Source organism: Phycodurus eques, chromosome 20 (genome assembly GCF_024500275.1).
Source record: "Phycodurus eques isolate BA_2022a chromosome 20, UOR_Pequ_1.1, whole genome shotgun sequence".
NCBI classification, from domain to species: domain Eukaryota; kingdom Metazoa; phylum Chordata; class Actinopteri; order Syngnathiformes; family Syngnathidae; genus Phycodurus; species Phycodurus eques.
Window position 1 is genome coordinate 308,865 of NC_084544.1, and position 21,307 is coordinate 330,171.

The window sequence follows — 21,307 nt, forward strand, 5'->3', positions numbered from 1 at the left end:
TGTGATTTGCTCAATGATTGACAGGCAGTTTCTCAAAAATCCAGACAATATCGTCACAATGCATAAAGAACACAATTGATCGGCGAGTGTGTGAACGTGACGACAGCGTGGATGTAATGTTCAGACGTGACCGCCAGGTGTCAAGGTGGCGCCGTGCGGGCCACAGCGGGGGCGGCAGGATTGGGATTGTGTGCGCGCGTGCGTGTATTGGACTACCCACTCGTGCTCGTGCGCGTGCTCGTGTTTGGGTGGGTCCGGGCTGTCGTGGGAAGGCTGGCTGGCAGCAGAAGAAGAAGTTGAAGGAGCAGGAGAAGGTGGTCTGGAAAAGTGGACAAGTCTTTCCGTGAGGAGTGAAGAAGGAAAGAAATGGAGGCCCCAGAACTCCCAAAGGAATTGTTTGGTAAGAGCAGCTGCATTCTGGGGGCGGGGGGCTTTTTAAAAATGCTGATCGTCACACGCCCCAAAATATTGTGGCGCACCAAATGAAGACAGAAGAGATCGAAAGACGGATTGATGAGATGACGACATTTGTTTTCATGCCTCGGGGGAACGGAGCGCAGTCTAAAACAGACAGTCCCTTGAGGCGCTATTCTGAATCCCACTGAAGTCCTTGACTATTTCCAGCACAGCCGACCGTATGGCGGTGGGGCGTGTCTCGCCTAGAACAAGTAGGATTCGAAGGTGTCCACTCCACTCTGAGATCATCAGTACGGCACTAACAGTAGTCGCTGTACGCGCAGCATAAATAAAATATGATTGCGAGTGCTGTTGCGCGGCCCTGGACGACCTGACCTTGAGGATCATCTCAGATTAACATCAAATCTCTCTCTCTCTCTCTCTCTCTCTCTCTATATATATATATATAATATTAATATATCCATCCATCCATTTTCTGTCGCGCTTCTCCTCACGCGGGTCGCGGGCGCGCTGGAGCTTATCCCGGCTATCATCGGGCAGGAGGCGGGGTACACACCCTGAACCGGTTGCCAGCCCATCGCAGGGCACACATAAACAAACAACCATTTGCACTCACATTCACACCTACGGGCAATTTAGAGTCGTCAGTGAACCTACCGTGCATGTTTTTGGGATGTGGGAGGAAAACCCACGCAGGCACGGGGATTGAACCCCGGGCCTCAGAACTGTGAGGCAGACGCTCTAACAAGTCGTCCACCGACGTGCCGCGCCGCCTATATTTCATTTTATGAAAATGTAAAATATATATTCAAATATTTGTAACTTGTAAGAAAATATTTCTAACAGATGGTAAATTGTCAAAATAGATATTTGCATCAGATGGCACAGTGGCGTTCTGTCAAGTTGGGCAACAATATGGCGGCCACCCACGCCGCTGTCCACACTTTGCTTGAATACGTCTTTGTGTATGTCGTGGTCTTGTTGTGTTCTTGTCATCATTTTGTTGTGTTGTGTGCTTGTGTTCTTGTTGTCTTGTTTTGCAGAGAGCGTGCAGGAGGCAGTGGGGCGGCGCCTCAAGTTGACGCTGAGGTGCCAGGTCCAGCCGGAGGTCAAAAGCGCAAAGGTGGAGAACAAAGTGCTGGTGAGTGACCTTTGACCTTAACAACCTCACGCATCCGTCTGAACTTCCTCCGTGAGGCCTGCCGACGTCGTCGCGGACGCCCTGTGTTCATCTGGAACTTTCGATAACGAGAAAAAGGGGATCAGGGATGTGCGGGTCGTGCGCAGCGTGAGGATTTGTGCTTCTGATAAAAAAAAATCCACCAAAACACAATTTCTGATTACAATCACTTTGTCCTTTCTCGCTCAGAGAGAAAGTTAAGACGTGAAATGACATTATTCTCAACAAATTCGAAACAATTGTCCTTGATTGGCAGTTGGCGCATTCGTGCCACCAACTGGTTTTGTCATCGCGCTGCAAGGAAACTAATGTGGACTGATGGTGAAGCGCGCTGGCGCCATCTCGCCGTGGGGGTCTGAAGCGCACTCGCAGCTTCAATGTTGCTCACGTTTCAAGACAAAAAATCATATCTGGAAACAACTCGTAAGTCAAGGCGCTCATATGTCAAGGCAATGCCGTTTTTCACAATTTGACCTCGCGTTGAAGGAGTTGACGGCATTTTCGACGATTTGACGCCGCTCCGAGCGTGACGGCGCCCCCTGCGGCTCTCTCGCTCTTTTCTCACGTCGAGTTGGACACGCCAGGCGAGGCCGCCTGAGCGTTCCCAACATTTGAATAAGTGGCTACTTTTGCGTCACGTCCAAATGGGCGGCGTGTCTTCGTGACTGCCTCCGGCGGGCTCGTTTCTCGCCGCGCGCAAAACGAGGCGAAAACGATTCCGCTCGTGTCGTCGCTTTCTGAGCGGGAATTCGAGTTGGGCTGACTTTGCTTTTGTCAACCGGCTCCTCTCTGTTCGCAGCCGCCTCGTTAGCATGTTAGCATGTCTGTCGGCCAATCGGGAAGAACGTCGACTTGTGAACTTCGAGCTGCATTTCGCACTTTTCGTCTTCGTCGACATTCCACACGGAGACGATGCACACACGCACGCAGGCTTGTGCAGACATGACACACACACACATACCACGGCGAAGCCCGCACACGCTGACGAGCGCCGAGGCGTGTGCGGACGTGTCGGCGGTTGAGGTTGACCCCCCCATCCGCCTCCACGCGGTGGGCGCGGCTTCAAAAGATTGTCAATCTTCGGGCAAAAACACGTTACCATGGAAACACGACTGCTCACCGTATCGAACCATTAACAATTGTACGTTGACTTGTGTGTGTATACTTGTGTGAGCGTGTACATGTGTGCTTGTACTAACTCATGTGTGTGCGTGTACTTGCGTGTGCATGTACTGTGTGTATATACGTGTGTGTGTGTGTATACTTGTGTTTGCATGTACTTGCGTGCGTACTAACGTGCGTGTGCGTGTGTGTAGGCCTTGGCATCAGATCGAGCCTTCTTGTTGTCAGCGCGCATCCCTTCCAAGGTGAGCGGATGTCTGTGTGTGTGTCCTTTTGATCGATCAATCAATAAATAGCTGGATTGAGATCAAGATGTGTGTGTGTGTGTGTGTGTGTGTGTGCGCAGGTTGAGCACTCCTTCAGCTACCTGGACATCCAGCATCTCCACAGCAACAAGCTCACTCAGGTGAAATGTCAGAAGCAACAGCAAAAAGCTGTTAGCAACATTCATTTCTTCTTTTTCATCATCATTGAATAATAATCATAATAACAACAATAATAATAGTAGGCGGCACGGTGAACGAGCGGTTAGAGCGTCTGCCTCACAGTTCTGAGGACCGGGGTTCAATCCCCAGCCTCGCCTGGGTGGAGTTTGCACGTTCTCCCCGTGCCTGCGTGGCTTTTCTCCGGGCACTCCGCTTTCCTCCGACATCCCAAAAACGACTCTAAATTGCCCGTAGGTGTGAATGTGAGTGCGAATGGTTGTTTGTTTGTTTGTATGTGCCCCGCGATTGGCTGGCAACCGGTTCGGGGCGTACCCCGCCTCCTGCCCGATGATAGCTGGGATAGGCTCCGGCGCGCCCGCGGCCCGCGGGAGGAGAAGCGCGACAGAAAACGGATGGATGGATAATAATAGTAATCGGAATCAGAATCAGATCTTTATTTGCCAAGTGTGTCCAAAAAAACACACAAGGAATTTGTCTCTAATGATAATGATGCATTACACTTTTGAGTTTCACTATTTATTATACACTATATTTTCACTATTACTATTCATTCGCTCATCAGTCACACCCGGGTGGTGGTAAACTACTTGTGTAGCCACAGCTGCCCTGCAGGGGGCAGTATGACGAAATCTAATGTTATTTATAGAGCACTTTTTATACATTAAAAATGCAGCACAAAGGGCTATACCGAGATACAAACACAATACGGGAATACACACATACAAAATGAATATATATATATATATATATATATATATCTCATGAATAGGTAATAAATAGAGGTCGAAATAAATAAGAAATCAGTTCGAAGCTAAAAGCAAAGCGCCGAGTCTTGAGCCTCCTTTTAAAAATATCAACAGCCTCTGCGGTCCTGAAGTCACCTGGCAGGCTGGTCCAGCGCCGCGGACCTTAATGGCTTCGTTGTACGTTTTTCTTTGAACTCGAGGTACAATTCAAAGGCCGGTGCCAGAGGACCTCAGGACCCGCGAGGGTTGATGCCATGAAAAGCATATCAGATAAATATGATGGCCCAAGACCATCAAGGCATTTAACGACTAATAAAAGAACCTTAAGACGGACCCCGTAACACACACCACAACTGTGGACTCTGTGACGACGTGTTTGTGTTTGCGCGCAGGTGCTGTTGGAGTGCCAGCGTGGGCCACGGACACTGTGGTTTAGTTCCCAGAAGGACAGCGACCAGGTCATCACCCACGTAGGTTGCCGTCTCGTGCGGATCTGCCCGGACATGTAAGTGGCAACCCGTAGGTCTTTGGAATCTGAGGTCTTCAGGACTGAAAATCTTGGACTTTTGGACTTGGTTCCCAGGTCTCAAAGGTGTTTTGTCTCCCCACCAGGAGTCTGCTGAAGAAGTTTCACGTGACGCCCCCCGAGCGATCGGACGCCCTCCGGGCGGTCTGGGAGCAGCAGGGTTCTCTGGACCAGGGGCCTTGCGGTAGAGTACTTTCACCACCGGGGTGGGGCAAGCGCCTTGATGGGTGTTCTGACTCGTGATTCCTGTTCCAGGAGGATTCTCCGATCAGTACCGGGCCGTCTGCGACAATCTAAACCTGGCCTACAGGGAGGAGGTCCAGTGGGTCAGTTCTTTCCGGCTTTTGGCGCCCCCTACATTTTACTGCCACCTCTACCTTCTACTTCCTGCTGTTCTTGTGTCCTACTGGATTTTAACCTTCAGGGCAGGTGCATCCCCAGCCCAAGCCTTCCCGTGCGGTCCTCGTACTCCCAAGACTTTGACTCCCCCCAAAACGTTTCACACTTTTTACTCGAGCGCTTTCGACGTAGCACTCGCCCCTTCGTCCCGCCGCCGAACCCGACTGAACCGCGTCCCAGAGTGCGGGGTTCCGCCGCCACTTTTCATGAGGCGCCGAGCATCGGTCGATAGTTTTGCTGCGTTTCCAAATTGGGATTCAATTTGATCGAATTCAGGTCCTGAGGAAGAATCCCTTTTTCCTGCGGCGCTTCATCTCGCTAGATGGACTCTCATGCGGTTTGCACAGGCACTGCGCACAACCAGACCATGCAATAAATTACATTCTGTTCACCCTGGAAGGGAGAACCCTCCATCTGTGGTCCCATCTCAAGGTTTTCCCCCCCAAATGTTTTTGGGGGAGTTTTTCTCTGCCCAGTTGGGGGGGTTTAGACTCAGGAAGTGTTTCTCGACGTGTGGCACAAGTACCACTAGTGTGACGCGGGCTACCTCTCGTGGTGTGCAAAACAAGTTGAATACATTTGCATTGACTCTTTAAGAATCTTTGTTTTTCAACATTTAGCTAACATTTTTTGTGCACTACATGACAAAACATTTTCCTATTGTTAAGATCAGCGATATTGTTCAAACTGCATGATATTACAGTGGCTTACATCCATTAGCTGCACCGCTTACAATAATATGAAATATATTTTGAAAGAATAAAAACGTGTTTTTGACGGGCTAGGTCGACTAGGTTATATGCTACTGCATTCGAATGTTGGTCATTACGTATTTTCGGTTTGAGAACCTTTGGACTCGGGGACGTCCATCTTTTCCCAACTGTGGCGTGCGAAGCCCTTTGAGACTCTTTTGGGATTAAAGGCCAAACAAACTTGATAGAACGGTGTCACGACGTCGCACGTGTAACGGCCAAGCAAAAAGGCCACATTGCATCAAAAACAAACGTTCGCGGCTACGAAATCCGGCCGGCCGCCGCTATTCCGCGACTGAATAAGCGAAGTCTTTGTTGCGAAAATGGACCGAGTCCAGTCAATGATCCAAATACCCACTTCCTCCTTCAACGTTTTTGTACAAGAGCCAAAAACGCGAACATGTGACACGTGTGCAGTACGAGGTGTACAGCGACGCAGTACTTGTGTTGTTGTTGTTGTTATTGGTCAGGACGTGGACACCATCTACCTGAGTCAGGACACCACAGAACTCAACCTGCAAGACTTCAGTCACCTGGACAGCAGGTGAGTGTGTGTACAAAGAGTGTTGTTTTGTGTGACGGGTTGTGTTGCAATGTTTGACGTTGCGTTATGTTGTGCACAGGGATCTTGTGGCCATTGTTGGCACTCTGGAGTACAACAAGTGGTTCACCAAGCTGGTCGCTAGAGACTGCAAACTGGTATGGTTGACGTACGCCAGGGGGAGGCTGTGAGTGAACGTTGGCCTCATGTGTGTGTGTGTGTAGTCTACAGACGTGTGCGAGCAGATTCTGCACGTGATGTCCCGATCCAATCGTTTGGAGGAGCTGGTCCTGGACAAAGCCGGCCTCAGAAGGTCCGAGTGGGCACGACGACGGGTCTTCTTCTTCTTCTTCTTCTACTTCATCTTTTCTTCTCCTTTTTGTTTCTTTTCTTCAGTGATTTTGCCCACAAACTGTCCTTGGCACTGTGTCATAACCCCGCTTCCACGCTGCGCAGCCTCAACCTGAGCAACAACTCGCTAGACGACAAAGGTTCAACACACACGCACGCAAACGCGCACACACACACACACACTGCTGACAGTGTGTGCGTGTTCGTGTGTTTCAGGTGTATGCGCTCTGAGCGCTCAGCTGGGCAAACTTGCGAAGGGTCTGAAGCAACTGAACCTCAGCAGGACCTCGTTGTCCCCCAAAGGTGACCGCATCGGCTCTGCCGGGAGGACGGCGTATTGGACGAGCAGCTGCGCTGACGCGTGTTCGTTTGTGTGTGTCAGGCGCGAACTTCCTGTGTCAGGCGCTGTGCGCGAATCCCGGCATGGCCGCCACCCTCACACACCTCCAGTTGTCCGGAAACTCACTCAGAGGAGACGAGCTGCGGGTACCACGTTACGCCTCCTTCGCAACACGTCACGCATTGTGACCGAAACCGGGCTGGGACAAAAAAAAAAAAAAAAAAAAAAAAGAAAGAAAGTCAGTCGCTTCACACGCGCGCATCGAGCCATTTGCGCAAAGCGCGCCCTGCGACGTGAAGCTCCCAGCCTGTATTGGCTTTTGCGGAGCCACATACAGTACTGTATATTTTGATGTAGTCCTCTTGTTCCACCATCAAAAGATAAATTGACAGTCGAGTTGTGAAAATAAAAGCCAGCGTAGGGACAAATCGAGAGGCTCCCGTTCACATAAATGACGCGCGACGTACGGCACCGCTCGTGCTCATTTGGCGACAGACTTCAAGCTTCGCTATTTATATAGTTAACGTTGGAAAACACAATTTATGTACGCTTTATATACTGTATTTATATGGCTCGGTGGCGGCCGGCCGGGTCTCACGAGCTTCAAACCCGGAAATGCGTTTTTGGCGTGTGGAAGCCATCGGCCGCATCGCTCGGTGGCATCGGTAACATGTTAGCAACACGTTCACGACGTGTTAGCCACAGATTGTCTTGCTCTTTCCAGAACTTACACAACTTCCTGAGTCATGACAACTGCTTAGAAGTTCTGGATTTGTCCTGCACTGACTGCTCACTGGAGCAGGTGAACACATACGCACTCGCGCACACACACTGTTCCAAAGTCAACAATAAAATGATCGTTGGTGTGTGCGTTTCGGTTTGTGTTTCAGACATCAGCGTCTCTTCTCGAAGGATGTTTAAAGCGTCTCCGCGTCCTGAACATGTCAAAGACGCCCTTTTCGCACAGGTGAAACATGCCGCGCACATGAAATTCACATCATTATCCCATGAGTCGCTCAATCGCATGACCGTCACGTGATTATCACACGAATGTCACGTGACCGTCACTCACCACCGAACCCGACGGCAGACGTCGTCCGTCTGGGCGGACGAGGCCGACGTCACGGAGTTGTTGTTCGTGCGTGTCCTGTGTGTGTGAACATACACGTGTACATACGTGTGGCGTGTGTTGCCGTGTCGTCAGGAAGAGCAGGGAGGTTCCTGCGTCCTTCGAGCAGTTCTTCAGCCTGTCCCGGGCTCTGAGCTCCGTCAACGTGTCCGGATGCAGACTTCCCGCCGAGGCGCTCAAGTAAGAGCACCGTCACGCGTGTTCACACCGAGCTCGCCGTTTCCACACGCGTGTTGACAGTTTTCATGCGCTTGCTGATGTGATCTCAGGGCACTGCTGCTGGGACTGGGCTGCAACCCCAATCTGAGCGACGTGTCTCTGGACCTGAGCGGCTGTGAGGTACCGGCTCAGGCGCGGCGTTCATTTGACTTCACCTCCTCCGAGCGGCACCGCCGTCGTGTCACAACGATGCGAACGAGCAAAACTATACGAAAAGGCAATAGAACGACACACGGCGGCCGGTGCCGCGCACGCCATCTGGAGCGCTGCGCCGTTCCTATTCGGCTCGTCGAAAAGGTCAAAAACATTTCAGTAAAGTACCGCCACATCCTGCTCACCAGAGATGCAGATTACTAAACGGACAAATGTGTGCACATTGCGACAGGCTTGTTTTGCAATCAAACTTGGCTTGAACAACTTTTGCTCGGACTAAGCAATCAGGGAACAGAAAAATGCCAACACTGCGGCACTGTGAGGACGAATTTGAAAGCAACATGTTACAACACGTTGCCTGTGAATATTCTCATTCATCCAGGTCCTTTCGTCGTCAGGGCGTTGAATCGATTGCAACTGGACTGTTCCGTTTGTCTTGGAAGACGCTTCGCCTCTCGGCCGCGCAGGCTTCGTCGGTTCGCGCGACAAGCCTTATTTAGGATGCAGTGGCCAGTGTTCGTGCGGAAGACTCAACGTCGAGGCAGCTTCCTTTTGGGGCCGTTAAGCCGCCTGGCCCGGATCCCATTGTCAGTCCGCCGGAGTCTTTGGGTGGAAACTCCCTCATTGATATTCCACTCAGTTGTAAAGCTACAACACATTTGCAACATGTTCATAACATGCTAGCAACACATTAGCAACATTTTAGCGACACGTTAACAGCACTTGAGAAAAATGCTGACATCGTCGACGGCCAGTGTACTGGCCCCGTGAGGACGAATTTTAAATGTGAAGGAAAAAGCCCCCTTGCTGGTAGCGATAAAGTTTCATGTGTCAGTACCAGTGATTGTGATGGCCGTGGGGAGATTACATTGGTATGGCAACACATAAGACGCTGAAATCTGATTGGACAGAAAATCAATTGACTTGGCAACACACAGAGGCTGAAATCTGATGAGACAGAAAAATCTAACAGGCACACCAACTGTGAGAGCAGAGCAGTCAAGTGAAGCCCGTTGACTGCTGGGAATAAATCAATACAATTTCATAGAACAAATCATACAATTTTGCTTGTGGACGTAGCTGAGTGCTTGCGATAGCGTTCTGCGTCCGGCGGACGACGCAACGCTGGCTGCGACCACCCGCCACCAGGTACTAGCGTACCGGTCACGTGACCCACTCTCTCTCCTTTCAGCTGCGCTCGGCGGGCTCTCAGATCCTGGAGGGCTGCATCGCAGAGATCCCCAACATCTCCAGTTTGGACATCTCCGACAACGGTGCCGACATATCTCATCCCCGGACAGTCATTGTTGCCAGGCAACCAGTGCTTCCCCTAGCTACAACCCCAATTCCAATGAAGTTGGGACATTGTGTTAAACATCAATAAAAACAGAATACAATGATTTGCAAATCGTGTTCAACCTATATTTCATTGAATACACTACAAAGAAAATAGATTTGCAACACGTTCCCAAAAGGCTGGGACAGGCTCGTGTGTACCACTGTGTTACGTCACCTTTTCTTTGAACAACATTCAACAAACGTTTGGGATCTGAGGACACGAATTGTTGAAGCTTTGTAGGTGGAATTCTTTCCCATTCTTGCTCGATGTACAGCTTCAGCCGTTCATTTTCAATGGGAGGCAGGTCTGGACTGCAGGCAGGCCATTCTACTCCCCGCACTCTTTTACTACGAAGCCACGCTGTTATAGCACGTACAGAATGTGGTTTGGCATTGTCTTGCTGAAATAAGCAGGGGCGTCTGTGAAAAAGACGTCGCTTGGATGGCAGCATATGTTTCTCCAAAACCTTGTATGTACCTTTCAGCATGAATGGTGCCTTCACAGATGTGTACGTTACCCATGCCATTGGCACTAACACAGCCCCATACCACCACAGATGCTGGCTTTTGAACTTTGCGTCCATAACAATCCGGATGGTTCTTTTCCTCTTTGGCCAGGAGGACACAACGTCCACAATTTCCAAAAACAATTTGAAATGCGGACTCGTCGGACCACAGAAGACTTTTCCACTTTGCATCAGTCCATCTTAGATGAGCTCGGGCCCAGAGAAGCCGGCGGCGTTTCTGGGTGTTGTTGATAAATGGCTTTTGGTTTGCATAGTAGAGTTTGAAGTTGCACTTACGGATGTAGCGCCGAACTGTATTTACTGACATTGGTTTTCTGAAGTGTTCCTGAGCCCATGCGGCGATGTCCTTTACACATCGATGTCGGTTTTGGATGCAGTGCCGCCTGAGGGATCGAAGGTGACGGGCATTCAATGTGGGTTTTTGGCCTTGCCGCTTACATGCAGTGATTTCACCAGATTCTCTGAACCTTTTGATGATGATATCCCGAAATTCTTTGTATTTGTACGTCGAGGAACATTGTCCTTAAACTGTTGGACTATTTTCTCACCCACTTGTTCACAAAGAGGTGAACCTCGCCCCACCTTTGCTTGTGAATGACTGAGCAATTCTTTTCTCCCCAATCGCGGCACCCACCTGTTCCCAATGAGCCTGTTCACCTGCGGGATGTTCCAAACACGTGTTTGATGAGCAGTCCTCAACTTTCTCGCTCTTTTTTGCCACCTGTCCCAGCTTTTTCGGAACGTGTTGCAGCTATAAAATTCTAAATTAATGATTATCTGCTAAAAACAACCAAGTTTATCAGTTTGAACATTAAATGTCTTGTCTTTGTCGTGCATTCAATTAAATATAGGTCGAACATGATTTGGAAATCATTGTATTCTGTTTTTATTTATGTTTAACACAACATCCCAACTTCATTGGAATTGGGGTTGTACATTTTGTATCCGAATTATATGAATTAATCCAAAAAATAATCAACAGATTAACCCATGCATCCCTTCTCTGAAGCGCTAATCCGCACAAGGGTCACACGATTCGAATTACGAGACAAATTCCTTGTGTGTTTGTCTGATTCTGATTCATAGTTGCTGATTCGATTCAAGGACGATATCGGTGCATTGCGAACTATCCATCCATCCAACCATTTTCCGTACCGAGTTCATTGGAATTGGGGTTGTATTTTGCTAAACTAGATGAACACGGGCAGCACCGGAACTGAGTGGTTAGAGCATTTACCTCACACTTCTGGGCTTCGGGATTCAAATTTAGGCTCCAGCCTTCCTGTGTGGTGTTTGCCGCAGCACCTGGAGTCAAGCCTCACCATACAAGGACAGACTTTTTTTGCAGGTACTCCGGCAAACTCTTATGTTAGCTTCATTCAAGTCACCCGATATAGGTTCCGGTTCACTCTAACGAGGACGAGCCGTAAATACTTCAATATGGCCCAGTCTTGAAATCAAATGTGGTGATTAAGCCGAGTGAGTCCGGCTGAGCTCGTCATAAAGTCTTCATGGCTATGTGTTCTTGTCTCTTGTCAGGTCTGGACGGGGACCTGAGCACCCTGCTGGTATGGCTGGCCAAGAACCGCTCGTTTCGCCACCTTTCATTGGGCAGAAACTTCCAGAATATCAAGTCCAAGTGAGTCAACTGCACCGTGTCAGCGTATCGGCTTGTCTCTTTTCCACTCATTCTTCCTTGTTCCTGTAAGGAACGTGGCTCCGGTCCTGGACGACCTGGTCCGTATGATTCAAGAGGAGGAGTCAGTGAGTGAAACGAGACCGACATTTTTATATTTCTTGTGTTCAGACAAATGTGGGGCTTTTTTGGGGTCAAGAGAAGTTCTCTTACCTGACTAACAGTTTCGGATGACACCCTCGTCAGAGACACGATGAACGCTACAGATCTAACTAGACCTGCTTGTTGTTGGCTTGCGCCACCTAGCCGCTGACCTCGCTGTCGCTGGCTGACTCCAAGCTGAAGGGTGACCTGGCCATCGTCCTCAACGCCCTGGGAAGCAATACCTCGCTCACAAAGCTGGACATCAGAGGGAACGCCATGGGCGACATGGGCGCCAAAATGCTGGCCAAGGCCCTGCAGATCAACACCAAGCTCAGGTGAGCCTCGCACTCTTCTGTCAGTCTTCTACCCGTCTTCACATTTTGCCATTCACGTGTTTATTGTCGCCTTTTGGAGGACGCTTTTCTGGGACAGGAACAATGTCAGCCCCCAGGGTCTAGAGGAAGTGGCGTCCGCGTTGGAGAAGTGAGTATCCCCTTCCTGGGATGAAAGATTGTGGTCGAGGTGGTGATGATAAAGGAGGACCATGCTGATAAAAGCCAGGACTTCAGATGAAGCTCTGCAGTGCTTGTGAGATGTCCAGTCACTAGGTAGCTCTGGTTTTGCCCGTCAGATCAGCTTATTTGAGCAACTTCCTATCCCGAATTTGGTCCTAACTGCTTCCATGTAAAGGGTTAATGTCTCAACATAACGTACCAAGCCGAAAGTCGGTCAATGTTTGGCCAACGTTCGGCCGACGCAGCGTCGGGCCGGTAAAAGCGACGGCGGAAAACACCGCAGCAGCTTGACCTCGACGTCAACTACTATGTACCTTCTACACGTGAGAGACGTAATACCCCTCCATACTACCGGAGGCGGTAGTCACCGTTCCTCACTCCAAAAAAAAGGTAACCGGAACGTCCGCTCTACAAACACCGGATATCGTAACCCGAAACAACGCATATCGGCATAATTTTCACTCACGCTACCACAGACACAGACGCAGGATGTCTGTTAAGAAGTTGCATGTACATTAAGTGACGAATGAGCAAATCCTGTGCACGCCTTCTTTGGATGCCTTCTTCTTCACACTTGGTTTGCTTTTGTCACTTCCGTTTCTGGTCTCTTGCACGGATTCGCTAGCTCAGTGGTTCACAACCAGTGTGCTGTGGCCAGAGTAGCCAAATATCGTACTCAAGTAAGAGTACTGTTACTTTCGAAATATAAACAAATATGTACTATTATTATACGACTAATATATTTAGAGTAAGAAAGTACTCGGTGGAAAAAACTACTCGAGTAACTTGTAAGGTTTTGTTTGTTTTTAAATCAGAGCATGAACATCAAGTACAATAATAAAAAATAAAAAAAATCATATATGGGAGTTGACTCACACCTGCCACCATTTCAATTTTTAACTGCCTAAAAACCACACACACTTGCTTTAGTCACTTAAATGACTTGATGAAGAAGCTGTTTGCTGACCAGACTGAGTGATTGTGTGTGCGACACCATAGGACAGGGCTAATGTTGCCATATCCACTGCCAAAACAATAACAGAAACATCTGCAACTTACCGCAAGGTGTTTTCTCAATCCGAATCATCTTTATTTGCCAAGTATGTCCAAAAAACACACAAGGAATTTGTCTCCGGTAGTTGGAGCCGCTCTAGTACGACAACAGACGGTCAATTGACAGAGAACACTTTGGAGACACGGGATGCGGAGGGTCCGAGAGGATTTTGCACGCTCTTGTCTTAGTTCTGGCAGCGTGCGAGTCCTCCAGGGTGGGTAGGGGGGTACCGACAATCTTTTCAGCAGTTTTGATTATCCGTTGCAGTCGAAGTTTGTTCTAGTTTTGTAGCAGCACCAAACCAGACTGTGATGGAAGAACACAGGACCGATTCGATGACCGCTGTGTAGAACCGGCTCAGCGGCTCCCGTGGCAGGCCGTGCTTTGTCCGACGCCGCAGGAAGTACACCCTCTCTGCTGGGCCTTTTTGAGGACGGAGTTGATGTTGATCGCACACTTCAGGTCCTGAGAGACCGTAATTCCCAGGAACTAGAAGAATGGCTAAATAAAAGTAGTGAACGGCGTGTCGATCATTGTAACGGAGTAAAAGTATTGATCCTTCTTCACATAAATACTCAAGTAAAAGTAAAAAGTATGGTGCATTTGATGTACTCTGACAAGTACAGTTTATCGAAAATGTTACTTGAGTAAATGTAACGGAGTAAATGTAGCGCGTTACTACCTACCCACCTCTGGTTGTGGCACATTAAGTGTGCCGTGAGGTGAGAGCTCTTCAGGTGTACCGCAAAATGATAAAATTTCACTTCATGAGTTAGAAATTTACATTATTCCATATATACGTATTTACATTTATTTGATCACATATAATGTATATATGTGACAAACAGAACAAATAAATGCTCTTCTATTAGAAGGCAGAAACATACATTACCGTGGAACGGGCCAGACCGTGAAAAGTCAAAATCAACGGACAATTGGTGTCCATTATTGATTTAAAAAAAAATAAAAGTTTGGGGAGGGTTGTTTTTTTTAACCTAACAAATTCTAGAATAAGCGGGGATAAACCACCAATACGCGTTTTCGAGGTTTGGTTCCCCCCAGAAACAGAGAAAACAATAAGAAAAATGAAAAAAAAAAATTGGGAGGGAAAAAAATTTAAAAACATTGGAAAAAAATCTGAGAAATTGGAAGAAAATGGGGAGAGAAGAGAGGAGAGAGAAGAAAAAAAAAAAAAAAAAAAAAACACGGAGTAGGTGAATCTGCGGGTGCCGAACCGTGAGTGTGCGGGGGGTCCGCTGTACTTGTGTAGCCACATTTTGTAAAATTTTTGTTTTGTGGTGTGCCGTGAAATATTTCAAAAGGTCAAATAGACATGTGCCTTGGCTCAATAGAGGTTGGAAAACACTGCACTAGCTAACAGCCAATCAGAGTGATCAACTGCCACCGACGGTCAGTATGTTGAATCGGGCGAAAACTGCCCGCCGACGGCCAACAGATTGCTCATTCGTGTGCCACACAACCGACTGCTGACGTCAGCTTGGTACGTTGAGACCTTTACGGTTCTTTCCCCTTGAAAGCAGTCATAATATTTTTTTTTCTACTTGCACCAGACAGCAGCACCATCCGGTCGGCTTGAAAAATATGGAGTAGTTTTGCGTCCCGCAGAGGGAGCCCCCCAGAAGTGCCTCGAGAATGCAACACGCCTAACTCAAATTTCCTGCGCTTCACAAACCTTAAAGTGTTCACATGTGTGTGCCAGGTTTAATGGCCCTTGTTTTTGGTCATCAGCTACACATGTCAGCAGCCTGGACCTTGGCAAAGGCAGAGCTGGAATCACAGTCAACAGAAAACACTTTTGTTGTGTGTGACCGGCATCATTTGATTGGATGACAACGCTCATGTGCGATTTCTTCTAATCAGGAATTTCACCATGCGCTTCATGCCAGTTCCCATCATGGACGCCGCCCAGGCACTCAAGACCAACTCGGAAAAGACAGAAGACGCGCTCCTGAAGGTCAGTTCCTAACTGGTTCTCAAACCTTTTGGTTCCTTTGAAACCACTGCGACCATTTATGTGGTGCCTTTGCATGCAGATGGAGCACTTCCTGCTGAGGAACCACGAGACTCGGAAGTACCTCCAGGAGCAGGCGTACCGGCTGCAGCAGGGCATCGTCACCAGCACCACGCAGCAGGCAGGCGGGCGCTTCCGCAACTGGCCTGACTCGGACTGGATTCTTCCTGACTCTCTGCTCCTTTGTGCAGCTGATGGACACCATGTGTGTGAAGGTTCAGGATCACCTGAACTCGCTCATGTACTCCCAGAACTACACAGTCCAGGATGATATGAAGATGGCAGAAAACCTGATGACAGACGCGAGGAACTCCAAGACTGTAAGTGAACTTGAGCTATGACATCGCACTGGTTCTGAATTGACCTTTTAAACTTGCTCCTTCCCTCTCTGGGCCTTCCAGCTGCTCCCCAACCTCTACCACCTGGGGGGCGACGGTCTACGTGTGGCCATTCAGGACAAACTGGAGTCCGTGGCCGGGGAGGTCGCGGCTGTGATGGATGAGCAGCTGGAGGTAGTAACATATTGAAAGTTTATCTCCACACACACAACTTTGTGTCAGAGGTGATTCAACTAGGACTGAGTTGCGTAATGTGTATGCAAGACAAAAGTAAGTCCAAAGACTTAAAGCTTTTCACGTTGCACTGAGCAGAGCGCAGCACGCCGTCGACACAGTCAGAAGTGCTTTTACCTTTTTCCCCCACGTTTCATAGTTAGAAGTGAAAGATCACATCATCTTCCATTTTCAAGTTACAGTGGCAAAACTAAAGCAAGTCGAGTCAAATCATGACTTGAGTCAAGTCGTACATTCTTGCTCAGTCGCACATTAATGAGCCACTTTGCACTTAGTGCGAGCATGTGGCGACCACACGAGCACTTGCATTAGTTGTTGACACCTGTTCTCGTCCCCGCAGACAATGCTTGCGTCCATGTTGGAAGCGGCGTCTGGTTTATGTCCTCATGTGATGAAGATGAGCGGCCTTGTGCCAGATCTGCTGCGGGCGGGCGCGGTGAAGATGAGCGTCCCTCGCAGTTTCATCACCAAGACGCTCCTGGAGCAGACGGGCGTGGACATCCTCAACAAGATCAGGTCACAACGGACAGATCCACCGCTCATTGGTGTCCCCACTTCCCAATTGACTCGAATTGCCACGCGAGTCTCGTCCCCCTAATCAGCTTCTTAATTTTGGTCTTTCTCCCCAGTGAGCTGAAACTCAGCGTGGCGTCCTTGATCTCCGATCGTATCGTGGACCAGATCCTGGACTCTTTGTCCACGTGGCGCCACACGCTGGTCAGTAGGTATTTTTTTCTCTTTCCCCGTCCCCTGCCATCCTCCATTTGTCCGTCCTCCATCTGTCCTGTTCTCGATCCGTCCTGTCCTCCCTCGCTCTCATTTTCCATCTATCATGGCCTTCATCTGTTCTGTCCTCCCTCGCTTCCAACCTCCATCTGTGCTTTCCGTCCCGTCCTGCTTCCATCTGCAGGCCGACCACGTGACCAGGCAGGGCCAACCTGCGCTACGTCCGGAATCTCAGACGGAAACAGAAGTTCTGGACGAGACGGTCATTCATCCGGGGGATCGTGATGGGGAAAGCCGAGTGGATGCTTCTGTGGTAGGAATTCCTCCTCCTCCTTGTGAGTCAGTTCACTAAGTTGTAAATGTCCTTCATGAAGTGCTTTTACTTACAGATGACGGCCAAGTCCAAGCGGAAGAGCATTCTGGTGCGGATGCTGCGACCAGTCTCGGTGGCTTTTGGTAAGTCGTGGGGGTGTGGTACCTTGTTCTTTGTGTCTCAAGGGAAAACTTCTGATGTTTGTCTCAGAGATGGAGTTTGACCTGGACAAAGCTCTTCAGGAGGTGCCAGTCCATGAGGTGGACCCGCCGCCCTCATGCCTGCCGGACCTTGTGCAGCCAGCTTTCCCGCCTCTGGTGTCACCGCCTCCCCTGCGGCATTACACTAAAGTGCGGCCCAAAGCCAGGAGACGGAACAAACCCAGCAGAGTCACAGTAGGTTGCTGGGAACACAAAATGTAGACATGCCTCCACTTTTACACCTTCTACGAGTGCAGCGTCTGCAGTCATGCAGACTTTGTATCGGTCTCTCGTGATCAAGAAGGAGCTGAGCCGAAAGGTGAAGCTCTCGATTTTCCGGTTGATCTACGTTCCTACCCGCACCTATGGTCACGATCTGTGGTTCGTGACCGAAAGAACAAGAGAGCCCAGACACACCGCGGGGTGTCTGGGCTCTCCCTTAGAGATAGGGTGAGAAGGGAGGGGCTCAGAGTCGAGCGGCTGCTCCTCCTCATCGAGAAGAGCCAGATGGGGTGACTTGGATATCTATTTAGGATGCCTCCCTGGTGAGGTGTTCCAGGCACGTCCTACCGGGAGGAGGCCCCAGGGACGACCCAGGACATGCTGGAGAGACTATGTCTCCCGGCTGGCCTGGGAATGCCTCGGGATGTCCTCGGAAGAGCTGGCCGAAGTGGTTCGGGTGAGGGAAGTCTGGGCTTCCCTGCTTAAAAGCTGCTGCCCCCACAACCCAAAAGTTACTTTTACCTACTCTCTTCCAGCGTGAGGCACCGGTGGGGTTGGAGCATCAGGCCATGATAGGAAAGGTGGACGAGGGCATGGATGAGTTCTTCTCCAAGAAAGTCCTGAAAGTCAGCTTGAAGTGAGGGCCTTGCCCAGCCGTTTCCTTTGAGTTAAAGAGATGTGAGCTAATCACATGGCTTCTTGTCCATGCAGACGCCCCGCCGCACAAGCAACGCCGTCAAACACGCACGAGTTGGCCGACAAGAAGCGGGACTCCAGGAGGAGCGGCTTCTTCAACCTCATCAAAGTTCGGACATCCCGCTCGGAGAAGAGCCAGGGGGGAACCCAAGAGTCCGCAACCGTCGGGCCACCCAGGCCCGCGTTCCCCGACCTCACGCAGTCGCCCATATCCCCTGCCCTCGCGCCGCCTACACCCTCTGTCGGCAAGGTCACTGAGGAGTCCCCGCCCGCATCCCCGTCTTCGACACCCCAGCGGTCCCCGAGGTCGCCGCCCCAGAACAACGACGGTTCTGACACGAACGTGTCGGCGCCTTCCGCCGGAGCGGCTGAGGAGAAGGACAGCCCCGTGGTTCCGAGGCATGTGGGCATTCCCGTCATGGGCGCCGACCTTCTGGCGGAGATGAAGGCACGGCAGGAGAAAATGGCCGCTCAAAAGGTGAGAAGAAAACAAGGAAAGCAACAATTGTAGGAAGGTAAGTAAGTACGTAAGTACTGTAAGTCAGTAGGTAGATACGTACTGTAAGTAAGTAAGAACTGGAAGTAGACAAGTACTTGAAGTAAGTAGTGAGGCAAGTGTTATTTCTCTACTCCTAAGACAGTCAACTCAACCTGCTGCACATGATTAAGACGCAGAATGACTAACATTTCAAAAAAACTAAACAAATAAATAATCAAGTCTCCCTGGTCGGCACGGTGACGACTGGTTAGAGCGTATGCCTCACAGTTGTGAGGACCGGGGTTCAATCCCCGGCCCCGCCTGTGTGGAGTTTGCATGTCCTCTCCGTGCCTGCGTGGCTTTTCTCCGGGCACTCCGCTTTCCTCCCACATCCCAAAAACATGCATGCCAGGTTGATTGAAGACTCGAAATTGCCCGTAGGTGTGAATGTGAGTCCCAATGGTTCTTTGTTTGTACGTGCCCTGCGATGGGCTGGCAACCGGTTCAGGGTGTACCCCGCCTCCTGCCCGATGACAGCTGGGATAGGCTGCCGGCACGCCCGCGACCCGCGTGAGGAGTAGCGGCTGGCTCAGAAAATGGATGGATGGATGGATGGATTCTCTCTTTCATGTTGGCGCCATGATTCATGTCAATCCACTTGGTGCAACAGCTCTCCAAGGTGTGTGAGCGCTCCTATTTAACTGCTGACTAATTAGCAGATTCAAGCCGACGTCGGTGTTTGCTTTAGAATTGAAAATTACAAGCTGATTCCACGCTTTTTGCCTCAGAATCGAGCAATTCCATATTCCATACCCCGCCTCCTGCCCGATGATAGCTGAGACATATGTTTTCCAAACCAACTTTTTTTCTAGTATTTAGGATGTAATATTGGCTCTATGGTACCCGAGTAAACGTGTGAAATATGATTTCAAATCGTCCACGCATTCCTGAGTTCCAGACAGTTTTCTGCAGAGAGGCCCGAAATCAGGTCATTCGAATTTCTCCAACTTATCTATTTCACGAGCGAAGATCTCCTCCTTCCCTTTCATCTCCCGAGCCAGCGTGCTCCCACAAGTGGGTCTTCCACACGGAGGCAACCAATCACAGGAAAGGGGGCAGTCTTAGCCAAATATGTACAAAGCAAATACAAAACTGGGTCAAACAGAAGTAACTGTCTGAGGGGCCTTTTCTGGACACTCGTATGACAAAACCAAGGTGTTGTTTGAAATCAAATTGACACTTTCATACAAAGTCCAGGTTAGACAGTCACATAATATAAATTAAGCAGATATACACTGCTAGTAAATATGTGTAAACAACAAGAAAATATTTTTTAAAAAGACAACATTGAAACTATTTTTCTTCTCTCATCTAGTCGGATTCTTTGGAGAACGATGACCACATGGGTAAGTCCACGCGAATGCTCACCAGGTCAAAACTGACATTTTAGTAATTGATCCTGAAGTTCAGATGGATTTTTGTTTAACGCCATCAGACATAAATACTGATTGCTAACTAACGTCATCGCCACTAAATTCACTAAAAATACGTCTGTAGTGATTCGGGAGAAAGGAATGAGTGAATGATTCTGAATGCATTTTCTAATTCCCAAATGACTATTTAGGGATTTCTATACAGTGGACTATATAGTTGTGAATGTACAGTACGTCATCTCCTTACAGCCAATCAAACGGTCCCTCCCAATGCAGACACAGGCCAGCCTAGACCAGTCTGCCCAGTCCCTTGGGCCCCAGCACCGCCGTTGTGCTGTGTAACCGGAGGCCAAAAGATGTCGATGATGGTGTTTGTTGTGTATGTTACGATGTAATCATAACACGCAACGATGCTAACACGTAGCGTTTTCTGTCAGGCAACTCGACGACGGGGGCTGTCAAAGCTCGCCTGAGGAGGTCGCCGTCTGAACACGAGCCGAAGCAAAGTCAGGAACGCAAAGTGATCAACGCCAATGGTCAGTCACAATGAACAACAGACTAATACATACATACAAACTACTAGTACCAGTACTGCTACAGTAATACTATGAACAATTTTACTATTATAACTACTTGTACAGTAATACTATGAATACTGCGACGATTGTGACACTTCGACTACTACTAAAGTTATACTACAAACACTCCTACTACTACTATCACTACCGCAGTAATATTCTGGCCCCTAACACTACTAATATGCAACTGCCACATGAGTGACAGTGGGAGCAGTGTTGTACTACTTGGTGTATCTGTCGTACTGAGGTACACTGTCGGTTCCCATCAGCATGCGTCTCTTGCGGTGTTCCGGCGACGTCGCCGCGGAGACGCTGGTCCTCCCTCAAGACGTCGCCGTCACGCCGGAGTCCGGATGGGCGCCGGCGAGCCAAGTCCCTACCCGCCTGCGGCCCGACGCCGCCCGCTCCGTAACGGCGCGGAGGAGTTGTTATCGACACCTGACCCAGTGTACAGTTCACTTTATAATTTGCATACAGATACAAATAAATCTGTTTGCCAGTTTGGTTCAATTGTTCTGCGAC

At 49.4% G+C, this 21,307-nt stretch overlaps 2 protein-coding genes across 5 annotated transcripts in view; one reads left to right on the forward strand and one right to left on the reverse strand.

Annotated features, from left to right (window-relative positions):
• LOC133395464 (venom phosphodiesterase) overlaps positions 1-21,307 on the reverse strand; it is a 40,336-nt gene that overhangs the window by 17,953 nt on the left and 1,076 nt on the right. The window lies entirely within an intron of this gene.
• On the forward strand, positions 243-21,289 carry LOC133395461 (F-actin-uncapping protein LRRC16A-like). 3 transcript variants are annotated; one of them, XM_061664369.1, is made up of 36 exons: positions 243-400; positions 1,461-1,558; positions 2,914-2,964; positions 3,066-3,125; positions 4,304-4,416; positions 4,524-4,621; positions 4,693-4,763; positions 6,059-6,132; positions 6,212-6,287; positions 6,354-6,442; positions 6,526-6,620; positions 6,697-6,783; positions 6,863-6,966; positions 7,545-7,622; positions 7,711-7,787; positions 7,911-8,129; positions 8,219-8,288; positions 9,514-9,595; positions 11,726-11,825; positions 11,896-11,950; positions 12,129-12,301; positions 12,381-12,449; positions 15,417-15,510; positions 15,590-15,688; positions 15,759-15,887; positions 15,969-16,079; positions 16,480-16,655; positions 16,769-16,856; positions 17,050-17,178; positions 17,255-17,321; positions 17,389-17,573; positions 18,137-18,237; positions 18,312-18,774; positions 20,150-20,180; positions 20,645-20,743; positions 21,055-21,289. In XM_061664369.1, exons 1-36 carry the CDS (start codon positions 367-369, stop codon positions 21,195-21,197), a joined length of 3,888 nt encoding a protein of 1,295 aa, XP_061520353.1. In that variant the 5' UTR covers positions 243-366; the 3' UTR covers positions 21,198-21,289. The 3 variants fall into 3 exon arrangements, 2 of the variants coding, with proteins under 2 accessions (XP_061520353.1, XP_061520355.1); XM_061664371.1 differs by having other exon boundaries at positions 8,025-8,129; XR_009767240.1 differs by lacking the exon at positions 21,055-21,289 and having other exon boundaries at positions 18,312-19,453; positions 20,645-20,699.

Excerpts from the sequence above, each read along its gene's own strand:
- LOC133395461 (XM_061664369.1), top strand. The coding sequence starts at position 367 with ATGGAGGCCCCAGAACTCCCAAAGGAATTGTTTG. Across the intron at positions 6,784-6,862 it reads GACCTCGTTGTCCCCCAAAG|GCGCGAACTTCCTGTGTCAG; the intron begins GTGACCGCATCG and ends TGTGTGTGTCAG. Across the intron at positions 15,689-15,758 it reads TCACCAGCACCACGCAGCAG|CTGATGGACACCATGTGTGT; the intron begins GCAGGCGGGCGC and ends TCCTTTGTGCAG.